Source organism: Trichechus manatus, unplaced genomic scaffold (genome assembly GCF_000243295.1).
Source record: "Trichechus manatus latirostris isolate Lorelei unplaced genomic scaffold, TriManLat1.0 scaffold00038, whole genome shotgun sequence".
Classification (NCBI taxonomy): Eukaryota; Metazoa; Chordata; class Mammalia; order Sirenia; family Trichechidae; genus Trichechus; species Trichechus manatus.
In genome coordinates, this window is record NW_004443974.1 from 12,801,100 (window position 1) to 12,811,813 (window position 10,714).

General features: G+C 54.5%; 1 protein-coding gene across 1 annotated transcript; it reads left to right on the top strand.

The window, feature by feature from the left end:
- Positions 1 to 10,184, top strand: CERCAM (cerebral endothelial cell adhesion molecule). Its single transcript, XM_004375720.2, has 13 exons — positions 1 to 197; positions 1,638 to 1,748; positions 1,909 to 2,026; positions 2,597 to 2,731; positions 2,899 to 3,103; positions 4,972 to 5,091; positions 5,417 to 5,493; positions 5,580 to 5,686; positions 6,600 to 6,732; positions 8,473 to 8,600; positions 8,782 to 8,985; positions 9,388 to 9,640; positions 9,984 to 10,184. Exons 1-12 carry the CDS (start codon positions 1 to 3, stop codon positions 9,638 to 9,640), a joined length of 1,788 nt encoding a protein of 595 aa, XP_004375777.1. The 3' UTR covers positions 9,984 to 10,184.
- The last annotated feature ends 530 nt before the right edge of the window (positions 10,185 to 10,714 follow it).

Sequence of the window (10,714 nt, forward strand, 5' to 3'; positions counted from 1 at the left end):
ATGCATGCTGCTCCCGCCGTCCCGCTGCTCCAGCTGCTGCTCCTGCTGGGGTCGCGGCTGGCGGCTGCGGGCGTCGCGGAGCCGCCGCTGCCCGCCGTGGTCCTTGCCATCGTGGCCCGCAATGCAGAGCACTCACTGCCCCACTACTTGGGCGCACTGGAGCGGCTGGACTACCCCCGGGCCAGGCTGGCCCTCTGGTGAGAGAGACCTGGGCATTGGCATTCACGGGACATCTCCCCCAGCTTCCTAGACGGCCTCCAGCCCCCATGGCCTCATCTGCTCCTTGCCCAGACAGGCCCCACCCTCGCAGACAGCCCTACACAGCCCCAAGCCCTCAGGCAGGACCCCTTATCCTCCTGGCAGACAAATATAGACCTAGTTCTAGGCTGTAGGGCGACCCAGGGACACTCATCCCTTCTTCCAGTCCCCTTCTCCTCCTCTTGGGGCCTCCTTTGGGTGTAAGTTGGGCCCAGCCCCTCTCTTACCCCAGCCCTTGGAGCCCAAACTCAACCCTTGTAGCACCTATGGTTGGCTTGACTTGGAGAGACTGGAATCGCTGGAGTCTCCTGAGGCTGGAGTCCCCTGGGGCCTGATGTGGCTAGAATCAGCAGGACTGGGGCTTCCTGGGGAGCAGGTGGGAGTGCTGTCAGCCCTGGGCTGCATGCTGTTCTGCGGGGGAGTCAGACTGGCTCTCCTCCAGCTGGGCTAGGCCCTGTCAGCCAAGGGCTGCACAGCTGGGGTCTGTCCGCTTTCCTGGAGTCTCTCCCCCTAGGCGTCTGCATAGGGCATTGGAATCAGAGACCTCAACCTCCAGTCTCTGGAAGCCAGAACAGGGAGGAGTCCCGAGCTGAGGCTGGGGATAAACTGAGAGAAATGACAAACTACCCCCCACCACCTTCACCCAAGACACCAAAGTTGGATCGGAGGTGGAGCCATGGCCTGGGGAGGCTGCCCACAATTACCACAGTTTGGGAGTCAGTTCCCACCCCTCCAAGACTTGACACGTAGTTAGTCTTCACTCCTAGGGAATTGGCTTAAAGGGGCAGTATCACTCAAGCTGGGACTCTTGGCTAAGCCCTGCTCCTCTGTCACAGGAGCCCCTTCCCCAGTAGAAGAGACCTATGCCCTGAGACAGCTGGGCTTGAGCTCATCAGCACTTCTCCAGAATCCTTTTTACAACTTGCTGGTGGAGGGAAGCAGCACTGTTCTGTCCAATCCTGACAGAGAGGGGAAGGGACTGACCTGTGGTCACACAGCAAGAATGGAAAGTAACCAGGGAATGTAGCAGGTGTGCTCCTCAAAGCTGAGGTACCTTTCATCTTTGAAAACACATTTACCTTTTGTTCTCTCAGCCCATGACATGGTCAGGAAAGCTTATAGCAACAGAGGGAGAAACTGAAGTCCAGAGGGGGAACAGGACTTAACTGAGGTCACATGGTTGGTCAGAGAACTGTGATTGGGACCTGACTGTCCTACCTCCAGCCCCCCTACCCACCACTGTAACACACTTACCCTGAGTGCCACTCGTCCATGGCCAGGGGAGACCAGCCTCACAGGTGCTGGTACTCCAGGGGTCAAGGCTGGGTTTTGTCCTTCTGTGTCGGTGCCCTCTTACCCTTCTTCCTCTGTGTCCCCAGGTGTGCCACAGACCACAACGTGGACAACACCACGGAGATGCTACAGGAGTGGCTGGCTGCTGTGGGTGATGACTATGCAGCTGTGGTCTGGAGGCCTGAGGGGGAGCCCAGGTGGTGACCTGAGGGGAAAGGTTCTGGAGAAGATGGGGAACAGTTGCAGCCCAGAGAGGAAAAGGGGTAGCCCAGGGCCAGCCAAGGGCTCTGTCCGCTGCCTTACAGAAAGGGAGAGACAACCACACCACGAGAACAGCTCATCTCTTTACTCCCTCAGGTCCTACCCAGATGAAGAGGGTCCCAAGCACTGGACCAAAGAACGACACCAGTTTCTAATGGAGTTGAAGCAGGAAGCCCTGACCTTTTCCAGGGACTGGGGGGCTGACTATATCCTGGTAAGAAAGCCTGGCCTAGGATTGACTTCTCACTGGTGATGGTGTCTGTCCCTGGCAAAAATGTTGATGTGACTGAACCACTCCTGTAGGCTGGTTTCTTTACCTGGCAATCTGGACCAGAGCCTAGATGAGCTATTGAGCTTGGATCCCTAGGCTGAGTTCAGACTAGGTACTAAGCCTGAATCTCTGAAATAGATTCTAGTGTATATACTTAGCCTAAATTCTGGGCCAGAGTCCAGAAGACAAACAGTCTGGGTCCATGGACTAGAACTCAGAGTAGTTATTTGGATTCACTCTGTAACCCATATCTCAGATAAGGTTCTTTGATCAGCAACTCAGGTCCAGTCTCCAGACCCAATCCCTGAACCAGCAGCTCAGACTAGATCCTTGGTCCAGAAACAGATCTACTGGGTTTGTTGGTTAGACCCCTTTAAGGGAACTCCCATTGGATTCTGGGAACAACTCTAGGTCTCTGGCAACCTGGAGGGATCCCATTCAGTGAGTTTCTTGGAGGTCTGTGGCCCAGACAGGGCTGGGGCCTGTGACACCCCTCCTCCCCTACCCTCCCAGTTTGCAGACACAGACAACATTCTAACCAACAACCAGACGCTGCAGCTTCTTATGGAGCAAGGGTTGCCTGTGGTGGCCCCAATGCTGGACTCCCAGACCTACTACTCCAACTTCTGGTGTGGGATCACCCCCCAGGTGAGGCTAGGGATGAGGGCCTCAGGAAGTTTGAGGCCCTGGGAGGAGGGACAGACCAGAGAGCAGAGAGCCTGAAGGTATTGGTGTCTGTGGGCCATGGCAGGGGGAGCAGTTGCTGGGAATGAAGGGAGGGGCCCTTTACAACCCAGAGCACTCCTCTTCCCCAGGGCTACTACCGACGCACAGCTGAGTACTTCCCCACCAAGAACCGCCAGCGCCAGGGCTGCTTCCGTGTCCCTATGGTACATTCCACCTTCCTGGTATCCCTGCGGGCTGAGGGGACAGCCCAGCTCGCTTTCTACCCCCCTCACCCCAACTACACCTGGCCCTTCGATGACATCATCGTCTTCGCCTACGCCTGTCAGGCAGCTGGTGAGGACTAGCCCTCCTTGAGCATCCCTTGAAGGCCTCTGGGTCTTTGCACATACTGTTCCTCCTTCTTAACATGTCCTTTCCCATTCCTCGCTTTATCCTGTTAACTCCTGTTTGTCCTTCTTGAAGGTTGTAGCCTTTCTTGAGCCTGCCGCCCCCAGTGGGTTAGATGCCCCTCCTCTGGCTGTTCCCATCTTGGCACTTTCATTTATTTCATTAGGCAAATATTTACGGAGTACCTACCATGTGCCAGGCACTGGGGAGACAGGTAAAACCAAGCAGTCCCTGCCCTCCTGGAACTTCCAGTCCAGTGTGAGACAGATGTCAATCAAAGCATCACACAAATCTATGTCCAATCCACAATTATGACAGGAAGGAGAGCTTCTCAGTTCTTGGTCCTTTGTGAGCTTAGACTGGAATTGACCTGCTCAGGGAAGTCTTCCTGGAGAAAGTGACCCTTTGGGCTGAGATCTAAACTATGAGTAGGCATTAACAAGGCAAACAGAGCAGGAAAAAGCATTTCAGTCAGACAGACCACTAGGTGCAAAGGCCCTGTGTCAGCAGGGAGCATAAGAAGGTAGTATGGCTAGAGCACAGTGAATGAGGAGGATATGGCGCAGGCCAAGGCAAGAAAGGTTGCCTGATTGGCAAGCATCTGGTCTTTTGTCTGAGAGTGTTGGGCAGCCATCGAAGGGTCACGTGATTGGATTTACACGTTGAAAAGATGAGTAATCTGGTGTTAATTATTTTTAAGATGAAAGTTACTAGAAAGTGTTTGGGTGTGGATGGGATAGAGCCAGTCTTAAAGAAGAATTGAAGTTTTGTGAAAGAGAGAGGGACTGACATTGGAGTGAGGCTCTTGAGAAGGTTGCAGGGAATGTAATTTGGGGTATGAATTGAGGGTTGGCCGAGGACATGAGGACTGTCTGGTGGGTAGAGAACAATGTTGCTGGTGATCAGGGTGAATTATGATTTAATCAAGAAGTGTTGCTCCTGAGCCAGCAGTATGTAAGCAGTGGCCAGAGAGGATGGTGTTGTAATAGGTTGCTTTGTGCACAAGGTGCAGTTTCTCTTGCTGGCAAAGTCTGCAGTGTGCAGACACGTGAGAAGGAAAAAAAAAATCATTTCAAGTGCAAAAAGTAAGTGACGTGGAGCAAATGGAGAAAATGAGAAGAAGCAAAAGTGTTCCCTTGTATTTTCATTGCTACCACTACGTCGAGTAACCACTGCTGTTTCTTGGTCAGTGATTTGAAGGAATTTCATGAAGTGTCGGTATTTCTCCATCATTCATGCTTCCAACATCCAGGTATTGCATCCCTGCTATGACCCAGGCACTTTGCTTAATGCTGGCATGGGGTTAGCTTTTAAACAGATACAATGCACCTGCCCCTGAGGAGTTCACAGTCTAGAGAAGATAAAGAGTAAATAAATAAAGGTGATGGTGTGTACATGAGGGTGAGGACAGTGGGGATGGGCAGAGATGGGGGAGATATAGGGAGTGGAACAACAGGGCTTGGTGGTATCATGTGGCTGTGGTTGATGGGGGTTTGCTCCTTCCTCACTGTGGTCTCCTGAGGGCAGGGACTCCATCTGTCTTGCTTCTCACCAGGTGGATGCCCAGCACAAGGCCTGGCACACTGCAGGTGCCCTAGACACGTCTGTTGAGTGGATAAGCCATCTCAGCAGAAAGACTCCTTAGATATCATTTGATCCAAGCCCTTTTGCCCTCCGGTCACACAGGTGGGGAGACCGAGTCCCAGCAAGGACTCACAGATGGTTCACTGGTAGAGGTGGGCCTAGGACCTTTCAGCTGGGTTCTGAGTGCCCTGCCTGCCCTACTCCAACCAGAATTCGGCCTTTCTCCACAGGGGTCTCGGCCCACGTGTGCAACCAGCACCGTTATGGGTACATGAATGTGCCCGTGAAATCTCGCCAGACACTGGAGGACGAAAGGGTCAACTTCATCCACCTGATCTTGGAAGCACTTGGTGAGGCTGGGAGCTGGTGGCACTTGCCTGCCACCATCACTCCCTGCCAGTACCCCCATAGCCCCTGACCTTAGGGTGTATTGAGCTTGGGGTCCCACCCTTGCCCCTAACTTGTTCTATGATTCTGGGCAAATACCCTCCCCGCCCCCCGGGCCTCAGTCTCCACATCTCCACAAGGGGGGCAGTTGGGTTCTGTGATCTCAGAGGGCCCTTCCAGCTGGGCATTCTGCCAAGGGGGCAGGAATGAGGTGATGGAGGGGAGGCACTAGGACTCCAGGGTAGAGCCAGTAGAGACTTGTGGTTGGGGGGATGCTTCCCTCTGCAGTGGACGGGCCCCCCATGCAGGCCTCGGCTCATGTGTCCCGGCCCCCAAAGAAACCCAGCAAGATGGGGTTTGATGAGGTAAGTCCCCCCAACCTGTGGAATTGGGGTCGGGAGGTGTGTAGGCTTTCCCCCCTCCCAGACCTGTATCCACCCTCCTCCTTCAGGTCTTTGTCATCAGCCTGGCCCGCCGGCCTGACCGCCGTGAGCGCATGCTGAACTCGCTCTGGGAGATGGAGATTGCTGGGCGGGTGGTGGATGCTGTGGACGGCCGGTGAGGCTTTCTGTGGAGGGACTGGGCAGTTGCGGGTACAATGTGGTCTGTCCCTGAGCTCCCTGGAAGTAGGAAAAGCAGACATGTTCAATGAGTTGCCTGTTCTCGGAGGTATTCAAACAGAGCTTGATTGATGTTTGTCTCAGGGGGCTTGAGGGAGGATGAATACAGGACAAGATGGCCCTCTGGCAGGAGGAGAGAGAAGTGGGTAAGGCCCAGTATCTGGAACTATGGGGCTTGGGTTTCAGCTCTGCTGCTTTCCAGCTGTGTGACCTCCAGCAAGTTGCTGAATGCCCCCATCTCTGAGCCCCATTTCCTCATGTGTAAAATGGCAAATGCTTGTGCCTTCCTCTTGGGGGGTTTTGTAGGGGCTCAGAGAACATTTAAGCCAGGGCCTGACACGTAGTAAATAACCCAAAGTATTAGATGTTTTCATTATTACTGGCACGATTATTACTCTGTTTTGTGGATTTAGGCCCCTGATGGGTAGGGGTGAGGCAGACTAGCTGTTTCCCCTGGGGGAACCCAGAGACATGACCTCTCCAGCCACCGGAGTCACACACGGCCCCATGTGCCTACTGCTGTTTGTCCATCCTTTGTTTGGCCTTCTGCCCAAGAAGTATTGACCATGTTCTTCGCATCCTTCCTGGGGTGCTTCCCCTTCAGGCAGCCACCCTGCCCTGTCCCACCCATGCAGCTGCCCCTTCCCTGAGGGTTACTGGCTTCCCAAGGTGGCTATGGTTCCTCAGGACCAGTCACTGATGATGTTAGGTCACATGAAGGAGTTCCAAGACTGAAACCTTCAAACCGGACTCTAGTGTGACTGTTCCCAACATGCACAGGCCAGGCCCTTCAGGGGGGTCCCTAGCAGGCACTCCTTACCCAAGCACCCTGTTACACCCATCTCCCTCAGAACCCTCAACAGCAGCATCATCAGGAGCCTTGGCGTGGACCTGCTCCCTGGCTACCAGGACCCCTACTCAGGCCGCACGCTGACCAAGGGCGAGGTGGGCTGCTTCCTCAGCCACTATTCCATCTGGGAGGAGGTGAGGACCCCTGCCCCCTTGGTCGTGCCCTTCAGGGAGAGCAGGGACCAGGTTGTTCTAGTTGCTGCTCTATGCCCAGCGCTGGGTTCAATGAAGGAGTGCGTTAAGACGTAAATGCCAGTGGCTTTAGATTTCTGTGTGTTCAGCACCAGACCGGGCTCCACTGTGGGGCACCCTTATTTATTTATTTAGTTTCCTGGGGGCTGCCGTAACAAAACCCCACAAACTAGGTGACTTATAAGAGCAGAAATTTATTGTCCCACAGTTCTGGAGGCTAGACATCTAAATCAACAGGTCATCTGGGTCATGCTCCCTCCAAAATATCTTGTCTTTCCCAACCTGTAGTAGCCCCAGGTGTTCCTTGGCTTGTAGATAAATCTTCATATGGCCACCCTTTCTCTGTCTGTTTCTCTGGTCTCTGCTCTCTCTCTCTCTTTTTTTAAAAATTTGTTTATTTTTGTTGTTGTTGAGAATATACACAGCTGAACATACACCAATTCAACAATTTGTACGTGTACAATTCAGTGACATTGATTACATTCTTCAAGCTGAGGGGCACCCTTATTTATTGTAGTCTTTATGGAGCACCTACTGTGTGCCAGAAGATTGTCCACTCTGAGAACACAGAGATGAACAGGAAGAACGCAGTCCTCGCCCTCCTGGGGCTCATGGCCCAGAGTGGGGCACAGAAATCAAGAAAGAACCAAGGGCATGAACAGACATGAACTCCTGACCTGGTGTCTGGTCAGGGTGAGTCTTTCGATGGAGGTGCAGGGAGAAGAGCCTTCTAGGCAAAGGAAAACTGGGGGCAAAGGCCCCGAGCAGGAAGGAACTCAATGTGTCCAGGAGTGGAAAGAAGGGAGACCTGGGGGTTGGCACATTCTCAACACTTGGCCAGGAAGCCTCAGCCTGGGGCCTGGGGGCAGGAGAGCCCAGTGAAGGGTCACTGTCTGGACACTGCTGGGGAGACCGAGAGACTGGGCCCTCAAAGACACACCCTCTCTAGGAGACAGTGCAAAGACTCACTCCTTGTTTTATCTTCTGTGTGTAACCAAAATGTACATATATGTGTGGGTGTGTATTTTATTCATGCTGGTTTTTTACTCTCCCTGGACAAATTGAAGGATGATTTATGTTTCATTATTTACTGAGCTGATTTCATGTTCTTTTCACCTTTTCAATAGTTACAAAGTATGTTTTTTCTCTGGGATGTTGGTGGTTAGGGTCTCCCCCATTCCCTGCCCTGCCCAGCTTCCTTAGCAGAGCTCAGGAAGTGGAGAGCTGAGGTGAAGAGCTGGGCCCTGGAGTCCAACAGATCCAGGTTCAAATCTTGGTTCTGCCACTTCCTGGCTATGTGGCCTTGGACAAGTGGTTTCACCTCTCTGCATCTCCGTCTCCTTATCTGCAAAACAGGGATCATCATGTTTGCCACCTCTTGAGGGTCTCTTGAGATAAGCAGTAGGACTGTGGCCTCAATGAATGGTAGCAAGGGTTGTGCTTACCATCATGATTCTAACTGGAGACCTAGACTGGGGACCTGGAGGGCCTTGAATGAGGTGGTAGGATTTTAGTCCCCAGGCAGTGGGAGCCACAGCAGGCTTTGGAGCAGCTGAGTGATGTGGTCAAGCCTGTGTCTTTGGAATATAACTGAAGCCAGTGAGAGCCTGTCAGCTTCAGGCAGTTGGGAAGGGGATAGCCCAAATCTGAAGAGCTATCTCCCCACCCTGCTGTGTACTGCAGGTGGTTGCCAGGGGCCTGGCCCAGGTCTTGGTGTTTGAGGATGATGTGCGCTTTCAGAGCAACTTCAAAGGGCAGCTGGAGCAGCTGATGGAAGAGGTGGAGGCAGAGAAACTTCGCTGGGACCTGATGTAGGCAGCCTGTGCCCCAGGGGCAAGGGAGAGGGGTGGGCCTCTTGGGCTCTGCCTCATCCTCTGGGAACCCTGGCAAGTCCCGCTTCTGAGTCTGGCCCTGTAAGAGCAGAGTTGGGGGAGGGGTCCTGGGATACCTCAGGGTCTTTGGTGACTCCTGAGACCTTTGCATCACCTACAGCTACCTTGGCCGGAAGCAGGTGAACCCTGAGGAGGAGGCGGTCGTGGAGGGGCTTCCACACCTGGTGGTGGCCGGGTACTCCTACTGGACGCTGGCATATGCCCTGAGCCTGGCGGGGGCCGGCAAGTTGCTGGCTTCCCAGCCCCTGCACCGGATGCTACCCGTGGACGAGTTCCTGCCCATCATGTTTGACCAGCACCCCAAGTGAGTCTTAGTCAGGTGGGGGCAGGGCAGGAGGTATGGCAGGGGCATCCCGTCCCAGGAGCCCACGAGCAAGTGGCAAGTCCACACCCCTTGCTGGGCACTTGGAGAGACTGAGGCTGGTGAGGCAGGGTCACTTGTCCCAAGTCACCAAGGAATAGCCCAGCCTAGCCTTGGAGTCAGACTGACCTAGGTGTGAATCCTGTGCCACCCGTATTCTGAGCCTCTGTTTCCCCATCTGAAAAATGGGGATAATAGAAATCCCACCTCTCCGGGCTACACTGGGGATTAGCTAGGGTGGGCAGGGAGGTGCTTTGGGCCGGTGAGGTCCCTAGCTCCAGGCAGACATGCGGTCTGGGATGAGGCCCCTAATCAGTCCTCCTGAGCCATCCTCCCATCTCGCAGCGAAAAGTACAAGGCACACTTCTGGCCACGGGACCTGCAGGCTTTCTCAGTCCGGCCCCTGCTCACTGCTCCCACTCACTATGCGGGGGATGAGGGGTGGCTTAGTGACACGGAGACATCCTCCCTCTGGGACGACGACAGTGGCCGCCTCATCAGTTGGAGTGGCTCTCACAAGACCTTGCGCGACCCCCGCCTGTACCTGGCCAGCAGCAGCGGGCACAGCTTCCATCCCCAACCCCGGGACGAGCTCTAGGTGAGGGCAGGGCCGGGCCCCAGCCCTGTGGGCCTTGATTTTCTCTCTCCTTCTGTGGTGTGACTCTGTCTGGTGCCTACTTTCCCCTCTCAGCCTAGCTTCTCTCTCTGACTCTGACTCTGGCTTTATCTCTGTCTGTCTCTATGTCTTTGTCTCTGCATCCTTCTGTCCATCTCTAGCTTTTTCTCTCTCTGCCTGTCTCCACCTCCTCTGTCTCTCTGTGTCTCTGACTACCTTTGTGTCGGCTTCTGTGTGTCTGGCTGTCCTTGGCTTTCTGTCTCTGCCTCTCACTGTCCAACTCTATGTCTTTCTATCTCTCTTCCTACCTCTCCTGTCCCACCAGGTCCAGCTGGTGCTCACTAAAGGTACACCCAGGAGCAGGCCAGCAGCTTCCCAGAGAGGAGAGGAAGAGAGCACGGCAGGAGTTGCCCTCAGGAACCACAGACCCAGTAGAGCCTTGGGACCAGCATAGGCATGGCCACTGTGCCCTCCGGACCCTTCTCCAGTCTTATAGAGGGAGAAACCACTGAGAGATGGATCCCATTCCCATAGGTCACATAGCAAAAGGGCAGGACTCGAGGGCCCCCTCACCCTGCCTGGCCTGATTCAGGGCTTGGGGTGGGGGGAAGGAGGGAGGCTCCCCAGCCTTCAGTTTCTGGCTGGGTAGACCCCGGAACCCTGCCCTACCTGAGGACTCAGCCACTAGGGCTATTCTGCCCTTCTACCTCCACCTCATCTCCCTCCCCAGCTTGACACCTGGGTCCTTCCTGCCTGGACCCACCCTCTTCCCTGGCCTGTGGGAAGGTCAGGGAGGTGGGAGGAGGACCCTTGCAAACCTGGTGCCCAGCACGCAGTAGGTCCTCAATAAAAGCCGACTGGTATTTGTACTTTATATTTTTTTAACTCCTAGTTCAGCCCCTTTGCATCTCACCTGGCCTGGGAGAGAGGCAGTCTGTTGAGCAGTTGGAGGGGTGGAGAGGGGAAGGGCAGGGTTGATAGGAGTCAGGCCAACCTGGGCTCCACTCCAGGCATCACCTCCTCTCTGGGGCATATTTGGTGGGTATTATCCCCTCC